The sequence below is a fragment of the Mus pahari genome, chromosome 11, assembly GCF_900095145.1.
Source record: "Mus pahari chromosome 11, PAHARI_EIJ_v1.1, whole genome shotgun sequence".
Classification (NCBI taxonomy): domain Eukaryota; kingdom Metazoa; phylum Chordata; class Mammalia; order Rodentia; family Muridae; genus Mus; species Mus pahari.
In genome coordinates this window covers 75,083,343-75,110,975 of record NC_034600.1, presented here as the reverse complement: position 1 = coordinate 75,110,975, position 27,633 = coordinate 75,083,343, and the positions used below count along the sequence as shown (strand labels likewise).

The 27,633-nt window shown below is 43.0% G+C and overlaps 1 protein-coding gene across 3 annotated transcripts in view; it reads right to left on the bottom strand.

Moving 5' to 3' along the window:
* Ctnnd2 (catenin delta 2) overlaps positions 1–27,633 on the bottom strand; it is an 801,097-nt gene that overhangs the window by 217,703 nt on the left and 555,761 nt on the right. For all 3 annotated transcript variants that reach the window (XM_021208296.2, XM_021208297.2, XM_029543879.1), the window contains one exon: positions 9,288–9,420. In XM_021208296.2, coding sequence (XP_021063955.1) covers positions 9,288–9,420 — 133 coding nt within the window. The remainder of the gene's footprint in view (positions 1–9,287; positions 9,421–27,633) is intronic.

The window sequence follows — 27,633 nt, the reverse complement described above, 5'->3', positions numbered from 1 at the left end:
GTTAAGTGCTGAAGGTATTCACAGAATTCCTACTAGAACTATCACAAGCTACTCTCATAAATACACAGATACTGGACATTATAGTATTATTTCCTCTTAACTAGATGTCAAGGGACATTTTGACTTGACAAGGCTCCAGTGGATTCTGTCGGGAAGCTTGTGTCTTCCTATACCATTGTCAACCAAGTAAATACATTCAGTCATAAAATCAAATTTTTCTAAACACTTATCGAAATTAAAATTAGCCTTGTAGAGATCCCAGGAGACTACAGAAAGCACCTTTTATACACATTCACAGCAGACAGCTACACAGGAGACAAACACTTACAAGAGGGCTCACATTGAACCCAGAGAAGGCACTTCCACATGGACAGTGCTACCAGGATGAGGGGATCTGAGCCCTCTGATTTAGAATGAATTGCAGTGATAACACCAGCAGATTTGGGGGGGGAGTGTATTTGGACCTCAAGAATGAGGTCAAGTTCACTGATTGAAGAAAGATTTATGAAAGCTAGTTGCAAGGCATAACTGGTTAGCACAGATATGCAACGGGATCCCACAGGACAGCGCACTGTGCGTGGATCAAGCATGCTGGGTCTTTCCGTGGTGTTACAACCACTGCTTTGCTAAAATGTTTTCCTTATCTCCGTGCTATGCAAACCTCGAGAAGTTTTAGAAGAGAAAACCAAAACAACGACAGATTAACAAGATTCTTCCTCCTTGGTTTGGTGACTGCAGATTTTTGGTTTAGCATGGAAGCAAGACCTCAAGGGCACGAGTCAGCCACGAGAAGAATCAAATGGCTACCAGGGGGTGAGAGGCCAGGACTAACCTGCTACTGGTCTCAAAGACAAAAGAAAAAGTCTAAAATGCTGGGTGAAGCAGTTTAGTTTGCACATAAAGTTGATCACATTCTGAGATATGGACTCGTGCTTCGGATATATTTCTACTTAAAAACATACGAAACAGTTCATCTAGAGAAATGTAATAAGGAAAGCTAAGCATGGTGTTACATGCCTGCCCTTGGGAGGCAAAGGCAAGGAGAATGAGCTATAAGACATGAGACCTGGTCATAAAAAGCAAACTGTACCAAGGATACAAACTCTCATGAGAAAGCCCTTTGCAGCCCACATATATGAACCTATCGAACAACATCTAGGCAGGCCCTTTGTTTCTCTTTCTCATAACTGTAAAGACCAGAAACCCTTGCAGGAATGGGAAGGTAAAGAGGAGGATCTGTTAGAACAGGAGGAGAGTGTGAGCCACAAAAAACCAAACCGAACCGAACCGAACCAGACCAAAGCAAAGCAAAGCAAAGCAAACCAAACCAAACCAAACCAGACCAAAGCAAGTCAAACCGAACCGAACGGAACCAAACCCAAAATCCCCAAGTGAAATTGAACAAACTAAGACAAGAACCATCACAGGGCTGAAGACACCACCTTCCCAGCTGCGCTTGTCCCACCCAGCTTTCAAGGTCTCTCAACTCATTCCTGTCCTGCAGAGAGAACACCATGCACTTGGTGATTTGAGTCATGTCTCTTGCCCTGACACTTTGTTGCTAAATTCCACAATACTGCCCTGACTGCTGAGACTGGTGGTCTCAGTGCACTTACACAGGTTCAAGTCTGACCATGTTTCTACTCAGAACCCCCAGCCGCATCTGCAGCCTCCTTCCCAGACTAGGCAGGAGGCACCTCAGGACACATGCTTCACCCTTCCTCTTGCCCCATTTTTTTTTCTCTGCTGGAGTAGAACAGAGGATAGCACATTCACTTATGTAAAGGCAGGCCATGAGAACGGCATCGTTCTGTGGGTCACCCGTGCTGAGTTGCTGGGGCTCTCTGGTGCCCTTCCATCTGTGTCTTTTGGTGCTTTTCCCTGTCATCAGCCCAAGTGCTGAGATCCAGAAGGAACACATCTGACATCCTGTTTGGTCCTCACCTCCTCTCCTCCATAACCTTGTGACGGTACACCATAAAGAATCCTGAAAGTTTACAGCAAACTTCGATTCCCAGGACTAACTGTATGCTCAAGCCAACTCTCCCTATGGTTTGGAAATACAAGGCAAGACACCAGCTCATATGTCAAGCGAAGGAAGCTGGGCCTCCTATAAAAACTATGGTCCTTCCGTCCTTCCATCTCTCTCTCTCTCTTTTTTTTTTCTGTTCCCCAGAGGGGTTTCTGTTCACAGTCATGAAATCACTGAAGAGACTATCAAGATACAGTTCTATATAGAACCGGATCCTTTCTGAATTATTCCTGGTCCTTATGAACTCATTTTGTAGTGGGTGTGATAATTGTTCACATCTGTATGCTGCGTCCTCTGGGATGGTGAGAAGTACAAATTTGACAAGTCACCAAAAAGTGTCTTGCTGATATCTTGGGTTTTCATGTCACCTAGAAGGAGGACCTCTATCAGACCTTAGTCTCTTTAGTCCTTGAGGAAAAACTTCAAAGGTCAGACAAGCCTGACTGGCTGAGGGATGCTCTGGCTGGTTCTGGCCCAGGAAAGAAAGGCAAGAGAAAATACAGGATTAGGAGATGGCCACGGGAGGGTGGAGGTGTTTCAGAGCAGGGGGTAAAGTGATGCATGTGACAGGGAGTGATAAGCACCTCCAGGCTCCAGGCCTCCTTCCTTTAGGAGGAACCTCTTAGTAACCAGCACCTGGTATCTCTGGATGTCTCTGTCTCTGCTTCTTTCCCAATACTCCAAAGGGTTATAATTCCTCCCTCATGTGTCATGCCTTGGCGGAACCATATTTGTCTCTCTCTTTGTAATTCTGCTACAGCCTGTTAACAATCTTGCCGACCCATTATCTCCTCCACTGGGGATGATTCGCCGTCCTTTCCCTTTGAGGCCCCATAACTGCTGCCCCACCTCCTCCATCATCCTTCCTGTGTGAAGGACCAGGCTTCCAGAGAAAAATTTTAAAACTGTATTGGTCACCATCTTCACTCAATCCATATTATCTCTGGCAGCATGCTATCACGGGGGACTACACATCACTTTCCACCTGTGTCCTTGAGTGCTGTGGTCCGTGCAAGCTTCAGCTTCGAGAGGCACTGACCACAGACCCAACTGTTATCTGTAAGCATATTTTCAGTCTCTTCCTACTCCTGCCTTGACTGAAGCTGATGGGATTATGGATCTCCTTGGAAACAGGTTCTATAGCATTATTCATTAATATCAGCGCATCCTTTTTAGCATCCCCTAGCTGATAGGAGTAGGTCCCAGAAGATGGAGAAGCCAAGGGGGTGGCTAAAACATGCTTTCCTGTAAAACCAGAACACTGGTCTCACAATGAACTATTAGAAGGTTTCCCAGTTGACATCTGCTCTGTGCTGTCAGCAGAGTCAAGTCCCTGCCACAAGGATACAGAGCCCCCAGGCCACTGTTCAGTCTGGTAGCCTAGGTCTCAGAGCCGAAATGCATCTTCTCAAGGTCACGGAGCCACACAGCAGTGTAACTGCCAGGGTTCAAATGCTAGCTCCAGCACCCTTTCCATGAGAGCAATGCCATTCTATTTCCTGATGCCTAGCAACCAAATGCAAGGCCCTTCAAAAAGAAATGAGGAACAGTGTAAAATGAGGGTAGAGAAGGAATCATTCAGAGGCAATTGAGTGAAGAGATGGATGGAATGTTCCCTTGAATTACGTGAGTAGGAAGAATCAGAAGGGAAATAAAATAGTGAAACACTTTACATGTAGTAGACAGGAACGAATCTCAATTTCTTTAACATCTGAAATGTGTTAAATCAGTCTGAATAAGACCTACATTATGGAGAATGGGACATTCATACATAAAGATCGATTTCTTTGTTTCAGTTAAATAAAGACACGTTTAAGTTGAAAAAAAAATAGTATATATGATACAAATTGGATATTTTGTGCGCGCACACACACACACACACTCACATACTCACAATTAGGAGTGGTGACACACATCTATGGATCTTATATAATCTTAGCACTCAGAAGGTTGAAGATGATAGTCAAGGCTAGCCTGGGCTAATTGGTTTACCCTAGTTCCAAGAAAAAGAAAAAAGAAGTGTCATACATACATGTGAACAAACTGGCAAACCAGAAGGGCTACCCTCCAGACCTCTCCCACTAGCTCTACATGGGTATACTGTTGACAGAACTTTTCTGATTTTCTCATTTTGTTTTAGCTTGAGCTCATCAATGCTGCAGAAAACAGGGAACTTCTTTAACTGGATTTGAAGTGCTCATTCCAAGCATTCTGGAGCTGTAGGATGCCTTGCCATGTCTGTAAAGCCTGCTACTACAATGCCCTGCTTGTCTGGAAGGTGTGCATTCCGTCACCTAAATAATAGTAATATTTGAATCTCCCTTTTCATTTAAACCCAGCTGTGAGTCGCCTTTCTCTGTCTCCACTAGACACACCTTTCTGCAACAATATAATTTTGCTTTAGGAGCTAGAATGTCATAATTGGGGAGAGGTCGGTTGCGGGGTAGGCAAACACCTCAGGATTGTTTTTCTGGTACTATTTCTTTCCCTTGGTATGGGGGAAGTTTAGTGGTAGATTCTTCAAATACTTCAGTTGCATATTTGACAGTCAAGCTAATTTTTCTTATAAGGGGGATCAGGCCAAAGGTCTACATTAAATTTTCATTACTGACAGATTCAGGCCATTTGTCAGCTTCTCCCACAGGTGAGGGCACATTACAACATTTGAGTTTCTAGAAAAACAGCATGCTCATGAATAGTCATATATTCAAGAGAAAGCACATCCTTAATTTAAACACTTAATACTTTTATTAAATTAATTTAATTAATTTCATTGCATTTAATTTGAATGAATAGTAGAATAAAATATTAATGTTTTTATTATTAAAAACAATCCTTTGCCATGAATGAGAAAGGAAGGAGGACTTTTCCGTCTCTTGGACGTGGACTACTTAAATACCATACACAGATGGAAAGTTCTCCATGTGCAAACAGGAAAGCTCATCTTCAAGTCCACTCAAGGGTGTATACAAAAGACATGGTGGAAACTCAGGAAGGGAGAGCAGTGTTAAGCCATATGTGCCACAACTCACAAAGACTTGAGTACTATCTCCAAATCAACGGGATGCTCTTAACATGCTTAACTGAAGGAGGCTTCCCAGAAAGAATGAAGCAAGGCTTGATGAAAATGCTCAGAAGTTATCAGTATTAGTTATGCATCTCCTTGGCCATGCTTGCTGGCCACGCTCCTGAGCAAGCTTCCTTGTCCCATACCCCTCTGACTAAAAGCTAATTTACAGTGACATCTTCAGCCATTTAGGACACGTGGCAAGCCTTGTTCACACACTATTGTCATCTACCCCTGCTGTTGCAGCTCCTGCCCATTTAAAATACTACCCACTTAGATGTCAGATGCCGACTAGCTGCATGGACAGGAAGCATTGCCAGCAGTGAACGATAGCTCTCACACACTACACTGCGAGAGCTCAGGTCCTCTCTTCGTCCCTTCTGGTGCCCTCTTCTCTACTTTCATGTTTCTTCAGCTGCTTCTTTTGCCATCCTCCTGCCTTAGACTCTGAAGGAATTCTGTGTAACCCTCCCATATCTCCCAGTCTTCAGGTGCTTGCTGATCTGCAAAGTCTACTCACTTACACGTCCTACCCTGGGTCGGGACACCTGGAGGGATGCAAAGCTCACTTTAGTCACTGGACACTGCCCAGCAGACGCGGCTGAGCATGGACTCCGCAGCTTTTCTGCACAGCAGGGAGCTTCATGGATGCTCACCCTCACCATCAGCATCATCAGCTCCCTAGGAAAAGGTAGATGGCCGGCTTTCATCTGTTGATTTAGGAAAGTAAGCCCAAGACTTTGTACTGTAAGCTCCAGCATCATTTTGAACAAAAATGAATTTCTTGACTTCATTATTTTAAAAAAGAACTGTACAAAACACCGTGATAAGGAATGGTGGGGGGTGGGCTATATGATTTATAGCTTTCTGTGTAGAGGAGATTTAATTCTGCCTTCTGCTCAATGGCCTATCCATTGTGTGAGCAAAGTCAATACCAATAATGAAATGTAGACTGAAGGGCTAAATCAATTCCATAAAATGCAATAGAAAGACTAGAGGACTGAGTAAATTTGGAAAGGCTAGTGCCTGCCAGATTAGTGTTTGGACAACAGGTAATTACAAAAATCAATACCTGGATATGAAAACATGACAGGCAGCCATCCATCACAAAGGGAGGAATAATTACGAATAGTCTGGACTCTAAATAAGGCAGAGAGGACAAAACAAACCTGCATAGAATTCCTATCAGAGTTTGCACATTTGTGTGTGTGTATATGTTCATCCACACATACATACCTCCCTGTGTGACTATAGAATGGGGGGCCTGCTCCACTTCATGTTCTCAGCTCAATTCAAGTCTGGCCCTCAGTCCTACACTACCTAGTGCTCCTTCTAATCCAGCTCATGGGAACCAGAGGACAACCATCATGGCCACTAGGAATCAAGCATGGGAGGACCAATGGGGATGAGGAGTTCCATTGATGACAAGAACTATCCTTCAAGTACAAGCTGCTGGAGAAAACTCCAAATGCTGAGATGTGATACAGGCAGCTCAGTGACTGACACAGCAAATGCTAGGAGGTGGCAGAGGCAGCTCAAACACAGCAAAACAAGGAACATATGTGTCCATGTGTGCACACATGCACATACGTACAGACTTGCTCAGACTTCCATAGACTCACACACACACTGACATATTTAGACATACACAAGAATATCACTCACATTTACAGGAAGACAGGCATAAGCACATGTACACAGATATAATTAAGCCTACATATAGACTTAGAAGCACACCAGCATATAACACAAACATGCACGCACTGACACACACACACAAGTTTTCACACACATTCTGACATGGCCATACATTCATAAGCTAAAGCATGTTACTTAATATCTTTTGTTTCTTGCCCCAGAACAGGAGATGAAGTATGTTTACTGGAGAAGCTGTCTGCACGAATCAAATCACTCCATCCTACAGAGGCCCCCATGAATACACAGTTCCAGCATCCTTAGGTTTTCCATGCACAGATTTCTGCTTTTGTATCTTTCTCTTTTAAAATTTTCTTACATTAAAACTTAATTACATAATTTCTCTGCTCCCCATTCCTTCTCTATTTTAAAGATAAGCCGAGAGGTTCCACGAGACAATAGCTTCCGTTCCAGATGACAGGCTTGGCCGCTGGCGCCGGAAGTTTCTTCTATCTGATATGATAGACGTGTCGGTTACCCTTCACTGCACAGCCTTTGCCCACCACAGGGCACAGAGGGTAATTCTGATATAGCTACAAGTAAGTCTGAGATCTGCGGCAGGGCTGCATGGCAGCCAATAGGCCTTGAGGTCAGTCCACAGAGCATGTGCGCAAGCTAGTGAAACAAGCAAGTGTAGACTTCCCTGGGCCATGGTATCTGTGCAGCCTGATTGGATAGCTTCCTTTTCTGAGAGCTGTCATTTCTCTCTGTCCCTCTGTCCCTCATCCAAACAACCAGATATAAAGCACAGACATCTCCTCCCCCTTCAACACCAGCAGGAGATTTGAACCAGAGGAGGCCCAGTCTGTAGGTAAGAATCCACCGCCCAACCATTCACAGTACTAAGCCACTGTCTTTTCCAGCACTCTTGCAAGCCACTCGTGGACTAGTCAAGAGCCACTCTGTTCACGACAGAGAGTCTCAGCGTGTGAGCAACATGCCTTGCTACACATCCCTGGGTGTGAATGGCGTCAGTTATCTCGATTCCAGCACTGGATTGGGGGCAGAAACCCTGCTGGCTTGGGACTGGCACACCAAGTGCCCCTGGATCAGCGTGTTGCTAAGAACAGAATGAGGGAGAGACTTTCCTGGCCTTGAAACTCAAAAGCTCTACCTCTCAGAACATTGCCAGTTAATGGTCCATACTCAGGAGCCCACCCTTCGCTTTGCACAATGGTTGGGTATGGAGGAGCTATCAACGCAGGGGTCCTAAGATGGTGTCTATATGGAATATCTGTCATATAACTTTAATATGATTTAAGTCATCTTAATAGTGTAGGCACATTTTTACATTTTAAATTTCCTCTTGATAGTCAATATACTTCCTTGTCTAAACTTCATCCACCTGAGCGCCTGAGGTCAGGTCGTTTTGTGCTACGAGTAGCTGCCCTTGGCATCACAAGAGGCTGTGGGACTCCTAACCTCTTCCCTCTGGGGACCAGTTCCACCATCAGTTCCTTCTCTAATTGTGACAGTTCAAAATGTCTCCAGTCACCAACATAACTGAAGGACCAAATCAGATTGCTGAGAACTACAAACATATGTGATTTTTTTTTTTTTTAACCAATGATAGGCATGGACTAACTTCTTAAATGAAAATCTGCCAGCCGACATACTTCCAAAAGCAAGCAAGACAAAAATCCAAAATAAATTGCAATGCCATCCTCAAATCTTTTCCTTCCACGGTTAAGCCAATTTGGAGTCATACTCAAAGTTGCTAACATGTTACAGAGATGACTCATTACAGTTTATAAAATATTTTGAAAATTCGATTACTCAGCTGCTTGCCTACGAATGTGTATCCTCTATCTGAAAAAAAAAAAAAAAAAAAAAAGGAATTTGAGCTAGCTGCAATGATCATGGTAATTTTCCAGAAATAAAATACACTACAATGTACTCTGCACCTTAGGGCATTGTAAAAACATGGGAGCATTTTTAACAACCATTTATGTGATGGACACAGACAACAGTCTCTTTAATGGATCACATATATCCATATTATATCTGCTGCTGCTTTTGTAAATGGCTCAGAACAGCTGGGTATGAGGTAAAGCCCATGGTAATCTCCTAACAAGTTCTCAAAGATCGACGGGCCCTCATGAATCCTGACTATAATTTGAGGAGATAACAATTGATGTATTGCCTTTTTTTTAAGTCTTGGGAGACAGATTATTTCCCAAGACAGAATTAGGAAAAGGAAGACAAATCCTAGCAGCACGAGGCACTGAAAACTCCGCTTCTCAGCTTCTCTAAGGACAGACATGCCCTGTCCTTTGAGTCCTCAGGATTCGAACAGGAAAGGGACATGCACACCTACACACGTGCAATCCCATGCAAAGTACTGTGTCTCAGTCTCGAAGGTGACTCTACAAGTTGACAGCAGGAGTTTGCAGTTTTCATTCTCCTGTATTTGTTTTGTTGGGCATGACTCTGAACATGCCCGAGTGCTTATGAACACAACACCATTCAGTCGACGATGCCATGAGCACTTACCTCTGCCTTAATTTTATTGTCTCCGAAACAGAGGTGTTGCAGGTAAGCTGCAGCATTGGACTGGACAGAAGGGAACTGGTGCTGTAACATCTGTATCACTTCAGGTAGCTCCGGGTCTCTCCATCCAAACTCCCTGGATAAAAGGAAGCAGGAGAGCATGAGGGATAGCCCAGCACACACAGCGCTCCCAACATCCACGAAATGCGCTTAACAGTCAAGACAACATCTCACAGCAACTGCTTGAGCTTCTTCATGCACAGATGGGTCCACTGCAGACAGTATTTCTGAAAAAAATCTTATGTACCAGCTTTTAAGTATCCATACGAATGTATGTTTATACTCTATGAAGATTACAGACATGTGATTTGAACTTCCTGAAAATTTATGAAAGATTGGGAAAATATGAATTAAAATGCCCGCCCCCGTGTCTTTTAACTTGGCCTCAGATGGGTAAAAGACACACTTCTCTAACATGTGACCTCAAAAGACAGACATTAGCATTTGCCTAAATTATCAGATGAGAAAAATTATGGGTATAACCCAAAATGTCACAACTGCAAGTGAGTATGTTGATATTATTTTATTACTGTTATTTTCATAACTTCTTTAAAAAGAAACCATCCCCAACACTGTAAAATAACACACGTATTTAAAGCCTTTTTAGAGACAAAATAAAACAAGGACAGAATAGACTTCATGATATGAGGTTGCAAGCATAGCAGTCCGATGACTCTATGAAGGTAAATTATTCACTTAAAGAGCTATTTGATGCATATTTAGCAAATTTTATGCATCCTGTCTTTCTTTCTGTATTCTTTTCCTCATAAGAAGTAAAAGCCAGTCCAAGAAGCTGGCGGTTTATTTACTTTCAAGATAATATTTATGTCTATTTTAAAACTCATTTTTTGAATTGTTCATACGAATGTTCTTCTATAAAATCTCTCAGCTCCCTCAGGTAGAGGGAAAAAATCCTGTGGGTTCTATTCTTACAGCAGAGAGCTGATTTTTAACAGAGAACTAAAAGTAAGCCACTCAGACCACAGATAAAAAACCCTGACCTCATAAGTCAAAATGAGGCCTATTTATCTGAAAGATGGGCTTGCGGAGAGATGGGGTGACGTTGCAGCCAGCCCCGCTTCTGGTGTAGTGACTCAGAAGCATACAGCTGACTGCTGTAGGTCAAAGCTGTACCCTGAGCAGAGGAGTCATGAAAAATGGGGCAGAGAAGGGAGAGTCAGAGGTCAAAAGTTCCCTGACAGATCCTAGTCTGGTCTTTTCACCTTTCCTTCATCACAGCTGGCAGAGCTGTTGCGCGAACCCCAAAGCCTACAGGTGCTGAAGGCAAATGCAGTAGAAAGGTTTCTGAAGATGCCTAGTTTTTATTGGTGGAGATAATAAAGCACCTGACTTCACGTGTAGGAAGATGTCAGTAAACTTTCATTGTCTTATGCTGACACACTTCTCAAAAGAAATACAGCACATGTTTGCTGAAAATATGCCTTCATCAGATGAAGGAGAGAAAGCAGGCCTACGGGATCATGGAAGAAAATAATTGTAGGTTAAAAAAATGAGAAGTCGGTTTTCCTATCAACTGATTTCCATTTGCTGCATATTTCCAATTCACCTCTGTAAAGTTAAAAAAAAAATACTGTACTCATACTACTAGCCCAGTAGAATTATGTTCCTTATGTAAATGAAGCCTAAATCTATAGAGAACCCATAAATGGAACTTCCATGAAAAGATACTGCATGGCTAAGATGAATTTATGTAAACTTACACTCTCAGAAAGCAATTAGTAAAAAACTCATTCTGGCGTATTTTATTAGCCAGATGGTAATTGCTCTATTAGGCAATGGCTTATGGGACATGAGCATACATCAAGGACACCTTTTGAGCAAGAACTCCAGGAAGGAAGTCTTAGGGGCTCTTGAACATCTGTGTATACATGCACCTATGTATGTACACACACACACACACACACACACACACACACACACACACACCAGACTCAGATGTGGAAGGTGACTATTCCAAAGCCTTGTGATTCCATAAGACCTCCAAACTGTTCTCTGACAGGTCAAAGGAAGACTGAACAGGATCCTCATCCTACATCTTCATCCCACATCCTCAGGCCTCTGAGATCACTTCTAGACAGTCCAGGGTGGATCTGACTGCACCTCCCTGGTTCAAACCCTCCAGCAATTCCACTGTGTTGGATGGAATGTTTGGATATCCCCCAGTCCCTTCTATATTCTGCTGGATCTGTACACTGCTGTAGTCGGGGACACTGGCTATGTGGATGCCCACTGAGCCCATCTGTAGGAGTGAGAAAATAATTCCTACCTTAGAGTATTGGTGGGATGGTTAGCAATAATAGTTACAGCTGGCACCCAGTGTGGGCCCTCTAGAAATGTCAGGGACTCCATATAACTAGATGAAGGAGAGAAGAATAATAAATAAGAACCATCTATAATTCCTAGAAGGTGAACTCATAACTCTCATTTGTTACTGGGCTTTACCCTGGAAATGTTAATGGAACCGGAGAATATGCAAATGTAACCTTTCCTCCATTGAAGCTTGTCACACCGACCAACAATATTGTGACTACCCCCTCACCCGTGTATGGACTGTCTGCCTTGTTAAGATCACAAGGGTCAGCCCAGAGCTCAATAGCTAGCAGTTTTGAAATCCCCTACTCTGCTGCCATGCTGGTTCCAAAATCAAAGAGTTGATGAGTTGTCACAATGTATTACCAAGATCCCCTGTCCCAAAAAGCACCCGAGGACATCCTGGTCCTCACAATTCAAAGTTGACTTTTGGCAAAGCTTGGGACGCTTTCCCTCTGATCGCAGCATGAAGAACTTGAGTGGTGCCTGTTTAGACTACATGTCAAAAATCTCAATCTTCTTTGTGTGTGTTCACATGCGCATGCATGTGTGGGTGTATATGTGTATATATAAGTGTGCAAGCACACATGTGTGCAAGTGTGTGGATACCACAAGTCAATATTAGGTGATCTCCTCAGCTGCCTTCCACTTGCCTTTGTGAGACAGTCACTCACTGACCCTTTGCCTTCGTGAGACAGTCACTCACTGACCCATTGACTTGGTTAGGCTGGTTGGCCAATCAGCTCTGAGGATTAAGGCCACAGTTCCTCTTACACACGCGCTCAGACATCTCTGTAGCTTGTTACTATGCACACTTTCTGTTTTCGTGGGAGCACTTGGAATCCAAATCGAGTTCCTCAGACTTGCAGGGCAGGGCACTATCTGATCTAAGCCATCTCTTCTAGGCCCACCATCATTACAAACTTTTGAACTCTAAAAGTTTAAAGACCCTACTAATTGTAACTTTCAGATCCCGAGCCTTGAGGTCGGCTGTTTTGTTCTGTATTTCACTTTATCTGAGAGAAGTTGAGAGTGGTTCAGAGGTGATGGAATCAGAGAGTAGGCAGAAGGATTTCATTAATAATAAAAAGGAGATATTTCCATTTTCACTAACCAAAGTGAAGTTATCTGATGATAGTCACATGAAAGAATTAATGCCATCCACTTATATTCGTGAGGAGTTTGCAAATCCCAAACAAAAACCTGCCCCAAACCTGCTAATTATATTTTTAAAAGTCTTTTACTTTGATATAGATAGTACTAGAATTAGGACCATTTAGAGAGAAAGTGAATTGTTATAATTTTGTACAGAGAAGTGGGTGTCTTCATACTGTACAGTTTTTGTCAAATGGATTGAGTCATCGAGCCATATCACCAGCACACATTCACTCTGCCATGGCTCCTGGGTTCAGCATCATGACTGGGCAAGCTACCCACAGGTACCTAGGTCAGAAGGGATAGTAAAGTAACCACGGCAATAGGAAATAGCAAAAAATTTAAAGACGCATATATATATATATATATATATATATATATATATATATATATATTTAAATGGAATAACTTCCACGAGGAAATCAAGAGAGAATGGTCTATAACATTCTGTATCTGTCTCTGGTATGATAGGTGTCTGGTTAGGCGATGTGGTGATTTGAATGAGAATGTCCTCTAAGAGCTCGGATATGAGAGGACATGGTCCCCAATTATTGGAACTACTTGGGAAGAATTAGGAAGTGTGGGCTTGTTGGAGGAGGTGATTCACTGGGGGCTGAACTTGGAGGTTTCAGAAGCCCGTCCCAACCAGTGAGTTCTTTCTCTTTCTGCATCCTGCTCATGGATGTAAGTGAGCTCTCAGTGATTGCTCCAGCACCATGACTACCTGCCTGCTGCCATGATTCTCACTATGTACAGTCACGGACTTTAATCTTCTGAAACCATAAGATCCAAATAAATTCATTCTTTTATAAGTTGCCTTAGTCAGAGTGCATTAAGACTGCACTAGAAAAGTGAGGAGTGAAGAAGATGATGTGCAAAGTCACATGACAGTCTCTGACATCCTCCAAGCCCTCACTGTTGAACTCTGGGAGGGCTTCCTTATCTAGAAAAGCACACGCACGCTGCAGATGTGATGTAGTGAAGGGCTCTATGAGGGATGGTGGTTATTCTGAATTACCCATTGTTCTCTGATGCTAATTGGAGCACTTTTAAAAGACAGAGGGGAGGGAGGCTTGCCACAGAAGAAGGTGACAATGGCACCTTGAGATGAGATAGGCTGATGTCTTCAGGAATGGATACAGCGGTCAAGAGCAACGGGGTGGCTTGAGAGCACAGCTCTGCACTTTTCAAAGGCAAGGGAGGAGATTGTCCTTCAGAAAGTACTCCTTGGCTGTGACCTGCTGTACCTGAATTTGGATAATGTCGTGCTGTTTTAAGTCCCTGAACACTGTGTTGATTTGTAGTAGCAGCAAGGAATGAATTCGGAAGTATGGATTGCTAAAGCACAACCCAGGGAAGCCTGAGAGGCTCCCCTCTATTAGGGCAAAGGGGTAGAGATAATTGCCTGGTAAGCCACAGGGGACATCATCTCTCATCCTGAGTGTCTTCCCCGTCATTTCTAATTATGAGCACAGATTATTGATTTCCTGTGACTCCCTTACCACCTCTTGAGTAGCTATATATTTGTAATCATAGTTCTCTTAATCTTTATTTCTATAAAACTTTTTAGCCTAACTTCTTGTATGCCCGTGTCTACACGCCTGCTTTGTCTTAGGATTCACCCACAAATCTACCTACTCCTTCTGACAGGGACTTTTGCATATTCATAGAGTGTCTAGTCATTGAGGTTGACCAGAGCCACTTTTTGTCTTGAGGAACTTACTTTCACACGGTAATTGATAATCAATAGAGTGAAGCAGCCTCTTTAGCAGATTGTGATATATGTATGGTGTGTTAAGTAGTGTTTCTCCAAATTCATGTCTAGCTGAAGCCTTTGAAAGAGGTAGTTAAGGTAAAGAATAAGAAAAAAATCATAGAGGACTAGTGTGGTCCCTATGTCTAAGGAAAATGTCTTTATAAAGACAGAAAGGACAAAGAAATAGAGAGAAAAGGCGGACTGTGAAGATAGAGGCAGAAATGGTGTGGGATGCAAGCCAAGAATGTGAATGTTTCCTGACGGTACAGGAAGCAGGTCTAGACTCCCCCATCACCTATGGGAAGAGCCGGCTCTGCCAAGGCCTTAGGTTCAGCCACCTGACATTCTAGATGGTAAAACCTGGCTCCTGGTTTTTGTTTTGTTTTGTTTGTTCTGATGTTTTGTTTTATTCATTGTTTGTTTGTCATTTGTGGTACTATGTTACAACGGCCACAAGGAATTCACCTAACGGTGCCTGGGAAATTAAAGCAGCGAAAATATCACCATGTAGGCCTGTGAATGTCTGGGGGGGGGGTACTATCATCATACACACAGAGTCTGAGATGACACTGGAGAAGAAGAACCTGGGGCGGGAGTGTGAGCAACACATCAGAGAAAGAGCAAGAAGGGAAGTGGGGGACGGGAAGGGGGTTGTGAGCCTCAGTAGGTGAGGTCAAAGGATCCACATACAGTAGGACCTGTCAATCATTGTAGCCCTCAGCTGCTGCATGGAGAGATGCAGATGCCATTGGAATGCTTGAGTCTGGCTCACAGTTTGAAAGGATCACTTTAAGGGAGGTTGTATGCATCTGTTAACATTCACAATCTGCCAGGAAATGTGTCGGTCACACCTGGATGCTGCTGAATTTATGAAAGGATCCTTCTGGCTGCTCTGTTGAAAACAGAACTCACAAACTATGAGGAAGTGGGGAGTGTGGCAGAGGAAAGTGGGAGGACTAAGAGGCAAGTACTGAGAGGGAGTACTAAGATGCAAGTACTGAGAGGTAAATAGTGAGAGGGAGTACTGAGAGGCAAGTACTGAGAGGGAGTACTGAGAGAGAACACTGAAAGGGAATACTGAGAGGAAAGTACTAAGAGGGAGTACTGAGAGGGAGTACTGAGAGGCAAGTACTGAGAGGGAGTACTGAGAGGGGTCTAGTGCTGGGTGAAGGCAGAGACATCAGGCTACCCTGTTGCTTAGGGCAGGCCACCTGTTGGGCCCTGTGATCTGTCACTTCAGATAGGGATGGTCAAGGTTGATGCAGCATGTTTCCTAGTGGCTGCTGAAGTAAAGAGAGACAAATAGTATAAGAATGAGAAAACTTGATTTTTCTGAACTATTTGGACTCCAAATATTTGACTTTAAGCTTAGCCAGCTATGAACTCCTTCTTTGAGTTCAGTTTATTAAGAATTGAGAAGAAAAAATAAAATGGAAGGATCGGCAAAATTAATGCGATTATTTACTATCTTTAATTACAGGTAGTTTAAAAATCAACGCATTTCTGCTTCTATTAAAGACCTGAATATTCTAAAAGATCACAAGGCTGTAAAATATATACACATTTATTATAATACCTCTGTGATATGTTAATGAACCTTAAATGCTAGTTATATATTCATTAATGTGACTAAATGGGTTCAGTTCTAAATATTCCATATATATATATATATATATATATATATATATATATATATATATATATGAAATTAAATTATATATATGTTAATATGTGTGTGTGTGTGTGTGTGTGTGTGTGTGTGTGTGTGACGGAGAGAGAGGGAAGGAGGGAGGAAAGGAGGGAGAGAGAGGGAGAGAGAGAGAGAGAGAGAGAGAGAGAGAGAGAGAGAGAGAGAGAGAGAGAGAGAGAGAGCTTTGTTGTTCTAGCTAGCCACAAAGGTTTCCCTTGGTAAAGAAGCTCAATGGGAAAACTATCATTATGCCATGAAATTTACCTTAGGAATTATGATGACCTCATGGAGAATGCTTAGATTCTGCCTCTAGGCCCAAAGAAAATAGCCTGGACCCTCATGTCTGAATGGAGAAAAGGGATCTGAGGCTCAGTCTTCTAGTGTTGGGAGTGTAGGATTTAAGGATGTTCGATCAAAAGGTTTTCCTCAATAATTTGAGAAGAAATAGTCAGAAAGCCTTGATTTCCTTTGGAATGTTTATGTGTGGATTTTTTTTGTATGCTATACTTATGTATATATGCCTATATGTGTGTTACACACATATACATCCCCATAATATGACTATATATTGTATATTACATATACATGTATTTTCGTATAATATGCATACACATATATTTTTAAAGGATATTACATAGTGGACTAAATATCCTCTGTATAAATCTTAACTGCCTAGTTATGTGCTGAACAAGGATAACAATAGACAGGCTGAAGTAGGCCTCAACTTTCAACAAAAATCTACAGGCAACTGAGGGACACTGAAGCAAAAGAAATCGCCTTCCCTGGGGACTAGCAAATCAACTGATATCCAACACCAAGCAGTCAACCCTGAAAACACATATCCAGGTAGCAGTGCTCAGAGTCAGCAGCTTATATTTCTGTATTAGGAACATATGTATATTACATAATGATATCCAACACCAAGCAGTCAACCCTGAAAACACATATCCAGGTAACAGTGCTCAGAGTCAGCAGCTTATATTTCTGTACTAGGAGCATATGTATATTACATAATGATATCCAACACCAAGCAGTCAACCCTGAAAACACATATCCAGGTAGCAGTGCTCAGAGTCAGAGCATGTGTATATTACACAATGTGTATATTGCATAATATATATAATTATCATAATATAATATACATTACAATTAATAACAAAGAAGACATAGGTTTGAAAGAGGGCAAGGGGGTTGTGGGAAGGTTTGTGAAGGAGGAAAGTGAAGGAGAGGGAGGATAATACATTATAAACTCAAAAAAAATTAAAGAAACAAATTAATTAGCCATGTCATCTGCCAATTCTCAGTACAATGTGGTGCATTTGATGAGCCTTACTTAGGAAAACTTGGAGCTTCTCTTAGAAGGCAAAATGATATGGCTAGACACACTCTAACTACAAGACCTTCCTTGGTATTCCACCCTGGGCTTTGCGACTCTGGACATAAGGATCTGTTTGTTCTATGACACCTGTCATGGTGTATTTACCATGGGAATCATAAACACAAACATAGGGTCTTTAAGGTCATCTGCCGGCCTGACTGTGGCCTCAGCTACTAGATTACATAACTGCATCCATTGTTGTGTTGACTCTTAAAAAATATCTGTAGCATGCATTCCACATATACATTCACATCTACCATTATACTTTAGTTGTCTAAACTATGCTATCTCTACTTAAGAGAACATCCAGAAGAGATACTCCCTTACAGAAAATCTCAGGAGAATCTCACCAGATCTGCTGTAAAAATTGGCATGCACTATCATCTTCTAATCCTTGCTTTCAGGTTACTGCAGCAACTGAGGCAGCAGAATTATGTAATATGAAATGCATGCGATCCAAGGAAGAAGATAGGGCATTTCTTCACGACTTATGGGTTACTTTATTGGTGAATAAATCATGATCATACTCTGGAACAGTAAACTTCAAAAACACATTTCTAATCATATTAGTGCCACATCAATGTACTTTACCAAGACTACCAGCTCATACCTGTAGTTGAACACAGTTGGGCTTTAATGCTCTTTGCATGAAGAACCCATGCCACAGAGACCGTGGGGCATTTCCTTATGCTGGTGCAGGGAAAGTTTTATAGGATGTGGCTATAATGGTGCCCTGGTAGGATGGTTTAGGTCTACACTGGATGCTACCACACATGCACAGAAACTGTGCCTGTGAGCCTTAAAGACCCTTACCCAGAAGAGGACAGAGAACAGCGCTCACCCTGTGGCTGACAGAACCTCACCCAGAAGAGGACAGAGAACAGCGCTCACCCTGTGGCTGACAGAACCTCACCCAGAAGGGAGAAGAGAACAGTGTCACCCTGTGGCTGACACACAACTATCAGCCATTCAGGTAGCACAGGGAGACTGGTGCTCACATTTGTATTTTTGATGACATGCCTATTTTGTCTGTTCTCAGACATGATTATGGAGTGTTTGGCTTTTGTTAGACAGTCACCTTGCCCGTGGTTGGTGAGCTACAAAACCTTTAGTGCTCAACATAACAGCTCCAAGACCTGCTCATGGTAGAAGCTGCCAGGAACCTACTTCTGTCTCACACTCTGGGCTGGGGCTGCCCAGAGGAGAGATCTTGGAAGAATAGGAAGAGAGAAGGAAATGCCACCTAGAAACATCCCACTCCAGAGCTGTATGCCTCCATGCAATTATTATGCTAGGGGCTAAAGTTATGTCTCAAGCCCTCGGCACATCATAGCAAAACTACAACTTTTATAAAGGAAGGAACACCTATATTTTTGGTTGTGAACCTAGCCTTTAATGGCTGATCCATCTCTCCAGCCCAGGAGCTGAGGGGGTTTACAACCCCATGGGGAGGGGAGCAACAGTGTCAACCTCCCAGATCCCCCAGAACTCCCGGGGAGTGGACCGCCAGCCAAAGAGTAAACACGGAGGGACCCATGGCTTTGGCTGCGTATGTGGCAGAGGATGGCCTTGTTGGATACAAGTGGGAGGAGAGGCCCTTGGGTCTGAAGGGGTTTGATGCCCCAATGTTGGGGAATGCCATGGAGGGAAGATGGGAGTGGGTGGGTGGTGGGGGAAAGCATCCGCATAGAGGCAGGGTGAGGGAGGATGGGATGGGGGTTCTAGAGGGGAGACCTGGAAGGGGGATAACATTTGAAATGTAAATAAAAAATTATCCAATAAAAGAAAAAAAAAATAAAGGAAGCAACTGAAGTGAAGGAGTTTCCTTGATCAATGAGAAGGTGCGCTGCTTGTATAAAATGTCTTTCTCCTTGATATTGCTGTGTCTTGCAATGCTGTGGTGAAGTCTGACAGATTCTAAAGGGTGGTTGATTCATAGATCACACTACTGTAGCTTGTGTCAGTGGTGGTCAACTGCTAGGAAGTCAGTCTGTAGCCTGATGCTTCTAACCAAGCAAGCAAGTGAGCGAGCGAGCAAGTGTGCGAGCGAGCAAGCACCCAAGAAACAAACTGACCACTGAAATGCATCCATCTGAGCTCAACTGGATTCCTAATATTCACTCTTCATATGAGAAGGATATGGAGGACACCCAGTCAGCACGCACAATTCCTTCTCAATACTGGCATCGAATGCAGGGGAACTTTCCATGGCATTTTCTTTGATCCGATCTTAGTGCTTTTTACCATAAACCTATTAACTTACATCCATACCCAGTGTCTGGATTTTTCTAAAAAAATACCATAAGAAGAGTATTATCTTCCTTCAGTTTGAATCAGAGAAGTAGCAATGGGTGTCCATCAATGGGAAGAGTCACTGCGGTGTGCAGGTGGGGAGCTGTGGAGTATTACCCTGGAGGAATCCATCTCTGGGCAATGGAGAATGTACGCAAACTTCCTGTCAACCTACAGTAACAATCACAGAGAAGGCTCAGTTTTAAAAACAGAGTCCACTTATTTTTACGCTTCTCCTTGTTAACAAGTTCCTACGTGTGGCCTAGGATACCTCAGGTGTGTGTCCAACTCTTAGAATGGCTCTGATTAATTTGAAAATTAACTAAAAGTTTGCAATGAGTTTGGCGGCCACTTTCGGTACCGTTGTCACAGTAGTTACAATTTATGACAGGCAGTGGTGAAAGGACAGATGACGGAGGTTTCACTGCAGGTAAAAGGAAAAATGGCAGATAAACATGGGATTACCAATTCAAATCATCAATGTGTATATCTGTCATTTTCTCAGTAATTAAGATGGAAGCTTTTCATCCTTGAGAAGGACCTAGTTTTCAGCTCACCCTCTAAGCACGGTGGCTCTTCAGGGACCTTGTCTGAGGTAACTGCTGCAAGGCGGACTTGTGGAACTCTACATTCCATTAGTGTGACGTGACTGGATAGAGAGGGCGGCGAATTCCAGGTGCTTCTGACCTAGCAGCACTAAGCAGCCCCTAAATAATAAACAAGCCCGGGTGACAGGGTCCTGGGTGGCTCGGTGCTTCATGCCAATATGTCTGGCTGAAAGTTTCATTTATTCAGTGACTGGTCCCAACAACAGAAGAATTACCAGTGTCCCACACAATTAAAGGTTTTGGGCACCAAACACCTAAAACCTTGAGGAGGTTGTATTGTCTTTCTTTCCTCCTCTCTACTGATAGCAATTTTTTGTTTTTTAATCATAAAAACCTCTGAAAATCCAGTTTGCAAAGTGATGACTTATTTAGAAAAAACAAAGAAAACAAAAACGTCATAACCGAAATTTGAACTGTACTGATGAGGTTCGTATAACTGTCACTGCACACCTAGTATTGTTATATTTTCTCAAAATAATTAAAATAAACCACTGTCCCTTTGAAATTTCTGCATGTCCCTGAGCAAACTTAGCACTAGGAACATTCTGTGAGCAAGGACAAGCCAAAGGTCCCTATAAGAGCGATTACTTAAGTCATGGTGAAGAATAGCATAATGAATAATTGTTGGAGGAAGGGCAGATTATTTGCGTAGGAACAGAAGTCAGTGTTGTAAAGTTTAATATTAGAATTTTAATTAAATGATTCACCAGATAAGTCAGCTGAATGTAAATATTTGTCCACTGGGGAAAAATACATTTCCATTCATTCTGAGAATTTTCTTCTGATTGTGTTTTGAAATATGCTATTCATGGTGGTGAAGGACACATATCATAGCATTTCTTAATAAGTGCAGAAACAGAAGCTAAGGTGCTCTCTACAGACTGGTCCCAGGGTCCGTCCTTCTTCTCCCTCTATTCTCTCAGGGTGCCAGGGCAGCAAGGGTGGAGAAAGCCTGGCAACTCAGGGCTCTGTGTGAGCCCACACCCCTTTCTTGACAATTCACCTACATCTCACCTACTGGAAGCTGCACACTGCACCAAATCAGGCAAGGAACCTTTGGTGACTCCCTGCTTCCTTCCAACTATGTCAGGAAAATGCCCAGTCACTAGAAGGAGGGGGCCATTCCAGCCTGGACTGGTTTGGGGTTGAATACACAGTAAAACAAATTTTATCTTCTGGGTGAACTTTTAGGGGGGGAAACTCCTACTTAACATTTTTGGGTACATGTGACTGGTCGTGGATATGATCAGAGTGAGATGCTCTAAGGGAAGAAAAGCTTCCATTATTCAAGCCTGTCAATCAACGCAGAAAGCCAACCTCCTTGGCAATCAGCTCCTTCTCTTGCTGGACCCACAAGGAAGTGCCAAACCGTAACTGGATGCTCTTGGCACTCTAACTCCAGGGGACTGATGCTCTTCTGCAGTGTGTACAGCACTGTCTCCTTAAATACAACTTCCTGCTGCTTGTGATTTTATGTGTACTTTTCTAGTTCTCTGAATCAGATGCCAAGAACCTGGAGACACCAGACAGAGACCCCTGGGAACAGAACAGTAAAAGCATCGTGCGATGTTCACTGCAGAGCACCACTTCAGTGGCAGCTGTCGAGAAAACGCTCCTTTGATTACATACAACATGCTCTGCACGGTATAAAATTGGACTTAACATCTTCAATCTTATATTTGCTCAGAAGGGCTTTCCTCCCTGGCCGTTCCTTGCCCTATCTCCAGAGCCTTGGTTGGGTTGTGATGAACTTAGATTGCGGGGAGAGAGAGAGAGAGAGAAAGAAATCACAGGAGAGAGCTGAGAGCCAGAGAAATTCAAGGCGAGCAAGCTCTGCTCTGGGGTCAATGTAACAAGCAATTCCTCGTGGATTGGACTCCACTAGAGTGATAAGAAAATGTGAAACAGATTCTTCTCTCTTGACCACCTGAGACACAATTATTAGCTAATTATTGGATGCATTGTCTGCTGGATGCTGCATTACTTTCCAGCAAGCACTGATATACTTTCCTTCCCCACAGACAGAAATCACCTTAGTAAGAAGTAGTATGTATTGGGCATGCTCTGTCTGTGCAGCTAGGAATTACATTTATGCCTTACCCATTAATGTGAACCCATTTCCATCAGGATGGTACAGTAATACTCCCACATACTACATTAATTCCCCCACACAGGCGCAGTCACTGGGGGTTTAGAGCCACACAGCAATTTTCCCAAAGCCCATAATCAGGTGACTATTGTGCCTATGATGACAACCAAGGTGTCCGCCGTCTCATTAAACTTTTTAAAAATTATTTTACGAGTTAGGTACAAGAATAACTTGTAACCCTCAAAAATTCCATTAGGATCAGGAAAAAAATACTGAATTTAGTGCACACACAAGGTATACTGTAATTTTAGATCTAGTTTTGTAATTAAAAACATGTATTAGTCACTCATATGGTACTATTTCCTGTTACTGGCTTTCTCAGAGGTCCAGGATCATGACAGAGCCTGGAAAGATGGCTCCTCTCCACCAATACCTGTACACCTTGCTTGCTTCCTATTTGCGATCTGGTCTCAATTCTACAGAGAGCTTATTTTTCCAGATCCCGCCCTGGTTTATGCTCTTTATGTCTCTCGCATTTCTTAGTCACCTATCATTTGTTTAATGAATTGCCATGCCTGTCAAATAAAATGGGCTGCCTACATTATCTGTTTCACTAGACCAGTGGGCTAGTTGTCCGTCAGTGGTAAAAAAATCCTCCAGGTAAAATACTTTTACCTTAGTACTTCACTCTTAGTATTTTCATATTTAAAGTCTTCTAAAAGGGATTTTTTTTTCCAGGCAAATCAGAATCTGCTGGCTGAGGTTTAAAGCTTACATTTTTCTTAAAGGCTCAATATTTGCCTGGTATAATATGTTATTTTGGCCTAGAATTTTTTTATTAAAAATCTATTCTTATGACTAGAAAATAGAATTGACATTCAGAAAATGTTGACTGTCTAGTTACCAAATCTAGCAAACTAAAGCCTTAGATGGATGGAAAGAAAAACAAGTCTCCAGTATTTGTACTGTAGCTGCTCAATAAAATAGTGGTCAATTCATTATTCTTCCTGAAAGCTCTGTGAGTTTGTTGCTTTGGATGTTTCTATCCACTGGGGAAGACCTTGAACACCAGAGAAGATGACTGACTTGTCTCTAATTGAAAAAGGACCCCAGAGTTCATGAGTCTCCATTCAGCCTTCCTGGACTCAACCCTCAGCTCCATGCACAAAGCCAACCCCATAGCAGCAGAGGGTCTCAAACTTGGTAAAAGAAGCTACATTGCTTCCTTTATACAGTGAAGTAATGTACTCCTAAGGAAGTCAGGGAACCTGTGGCCCACAAAAAGACCTGAACACCCCTCATTCCTCTGTTGTCCTTTGACAAGTGTTTTGACTCCATCTGTCAGGCAACTAAGGTGCAGACTGGGCTGAGAGGCAAGAGGGGAAAAAAGAGGTTCCACTAGGCCAGAGGAAAGGTGTATTTCCTAGACTTAAGAGAACCCTCAAACTCATTCAACCCCAGTGGAGATAAAAGTTTGTTTTTAGCTGCCAGGGCAAGGAAAAAGCCTACAAAGTCAGTTGTGGCTGTCCTTTGCGTGTGAAGGTGCTTGTGTTTTATTAAAATGTAATGTACACTTTGTTGGCCTAGAACATAAACTGGAAGGGACTGAACCCAGATCATCAGCTCTGGCAGTGAGCGCCTTTACCCACCGAGTCATCTTGGCGGCTATGTACTTAGAGTTCTAGCCCAAGCATGCCAGAGTTGAACAGTTGACGGTGCAGTTTTAGATGTGCTCTGTTCTCCATCCGTCACGCTCCTGCTATCTGTAACTTTTTTTCTTAAATATCCCTTGACCTATTTACGTTCAAGCCTTTGAATATTTGAGATTTCAAGTTTACTGTTTATTGTGCAAGTTAATACTTCCTTTGTAGTTAAATCAAAGGGAGATAGGTTTGTATTAAGAAGACAAGGGGTTTGCGGAGACCGCATATTACTTCAAGTAACTAGTCTGCTTTTCTTTTATTAACCTGACAGTTGTGGCCTTTGTGGTGGTCTAGAAGGGAGGACTCTTCTTTCTGCCTCTATGTCTACTTGCTGCGACAGCCGCACCCCCCACCTATTTCTAGGCATCCTTTTCAGAGAACAGACAGTATGCAGTAGCCAACCAAAACTTTCAAGAAATGTCTGACACAGATGCATGCTGGGATCCTAGCATGTTTATGTTCATTTAACAGGTAGGGAAGTTTGAAATTTTATTTTGTTTTGAAAAACAATGAAAAAGAACTATCTTAAAATTAAAATTTGGGATACTGTTACATAAAGCAAAATTGAAGCGCATCTGTTTTCTCTTTTTCTTTGAAATGCAAAACTCAGGACATTGTTATCACCATAAAAAGACATGGCAATGGCGAGAGGAGAGGATTGTCCGGAAGCAGCACACAATTCAAAGAACTATTACTTCAGTAACAGCTGGATAATTACAGGGAATAAAAGAAAAGGTTTGTAACTTCTAACACAGAGTCAAAGGGCTATAAACTCACTTTCCATAATATTCCTAAGGCCTTGATGCTTTGGAAACATGAATTTTTTCCAATGGGCTTTTTTTTATTCCAGGCTGTGTCTCCTTCCATTGATTCCATATAACATGGCCACTGCAGGCTTCTAAAGATGAGCACCGGTATCCTGCTGACCTTCCAGCAGCCATGGCCTGTGCCCTGTCACCCCAGAGCCTTACTCCAGAACAGCCTCACATTCTAGAAATTCTTTACCAATGACAAACACATTGATACTAGTCCTATCCATATGAAGAGATGTCAGGATGAAAAGGCTACCTGTAAGTCAGGCTTACTCCGAGGAAAACACTTCCTGGTTCTTGACATCCCGGAAGCTTCCCTGGCACTTCCTAGGCAATAGAACACCAACCCTAGTTCTTAAAATATTGAAGCTTTAGGCTTACTGTGTAATCGTGGAGTAATGTTTCCTCTGCATGTTCTTGGAGCTCAACCTCTATGTTTTTGAAGTTCGACATGTTTGCGTCTGATGGGCAAATAGAACTAATTCCCAGGAGCTTAAAAATACTGGGGTGAGGAATGACATGTGAGGTGTTTTATGTAGCTCCTAAGCAGATGCTCACTGTCTCCTGTATTCTGCCCTTGGTACCCCAGTCATTCACCAGACACGGATTGCCAATGAGAACTAGAGAATATTCAAAGGTCATTTTCCGTCCCCAGAAGCAAGGGGCTCTTGGCAACTCTGACCCAATGGCATCATAGAATACAGAGGTTCTTAGACTCAGCACTACATGGATTTGGACCAGATACTTCACGGCTAGAAACAGGAGGCCACCCTGCCTTGTAACATGCTAAACAGTATCCTTGGCTTCTACCAATTAGGTACCCAGTCACATATAATCCACTTACATGGTAACAGCTGAAAATGTTTGTAGCTATTGAGAAATAATTTATGGGTGGCGGAAGGAGAGGATCATACTTGGTTAAGGAGCACAACCATGAAGTAGCTTTTGATGTAGCGTTCTGAAGTAGCAAAGGAAAGGCCCAACACACTTACCACCCTGAGCCATATTTACAGTTAAGTATTCATCTCTTGATAGTAGTATTGCCAAAGGCGGGGCAAGTTTTGTGGACTAGAGCTCCGTGAGTTTGGAACCAAAACTCTGGAGGCAGAAGAGAGAGCAGGGAAAGGGTACAGTGATGGCATCTTGTTACCATTGGCTCATGCAATCTAAGTGACTGACTGGCCATGGGCGCAGAGACAGAGCCCGAGGACGCCGTAGGTGTAGGAAAATGTCTAGCACTCATCAGCCACCCCCAACAGCAACCTAATGGTGGATAGGTCTTCCCGGTGCTCAGCAAAGATAGTTGAGTGAATGACTAAGTCAACTCTGTCTTTTTCTAGTGAACATTGCAATCTGCACACGAGTGTGCAAAGCAAAGGCACCCAAGAGTCACCAAGCGCCTTAACATTGTTCCCACCAATCAGGCCCTCTTTGGCCAGGGGCTGAGGTGGTGTAGGGTTTCCCAATGTCATAATCAGATGGAAATAATGCTCCTCAAATGCTCTGGTGTCTCAGTCAAATCTAAATATGGCTGAAAACCAGGCCCTTTTCAGCCTGGTAATCACGAAGACAGTTGTTGGAAGCTAGGCTGGCACCTCAGGGTTGATGTATTTCTTCTAACAAACCCAGCCTTGGGAGGAGCACAAATCCCTTCCTATTGGCAAGCCTGGCAGTACTTCAACAGTGGCAGTGCCTTCCACAGAGACGTGGCTAGAACCTGGGGTGAAAACCTGGCCAGGCTGAGAGCACTTAGCACTTAGCACTCAGCCCTACTTCTTTGCTCTCCCCAGAAACACGGTGTCTTCCATCTGGTTACCTCCAACCCTTTCAAACATTTACTCATCAACACTGCAACTACTCTCCACAAGCATTTGCTCTGGTACTGTTGGTGCAAGTCAAGACAGAAAAAGACATCTAGCTTCCATTCAACAGGAAGGAACTCATTCCTGGTACTGTGAACACAGCCAACTAGGGGGTTATGCCCCCTCCCAGGGGAGGACTTACTCCTGCCACTCTCCTAAAGCAGTGCCATTCTGAATCATGCTCTAAATGCCCGTGTTTCTTATGTCATAGATGAGTGTGGCCTCCTCCTTCATTGAAGAAGCTTCTGAAGAGCAGCTGTGAAGAAAAGTTCAATTAAGGCAGTGGATGCATCTGGGAAGTGGGGTGCTAAGCAAGGAGACCCCAACAAAGACAAAAACCACACATCACTGTTAAAAAGAAACTGGGACTGGCCAGGAAGACACATGGCACATTAAGGAGGAAGAGTCTGGGGGGAGCATACAGAGTAGAGGGTCTGGAGTTTGTGGGACAGACCCACAAATATATCTTAGTGCGGTATGGCACATAATAGTACAACATCTGACATAATGGTACGAGATAATATACTGGTTTAGAAAAACTGAATTACTGATTGCTGTAGGAGGCCTCAGCCCACTTTGGGCAGTGCCATCCCTAAGAAGATGGGCCTAGGCT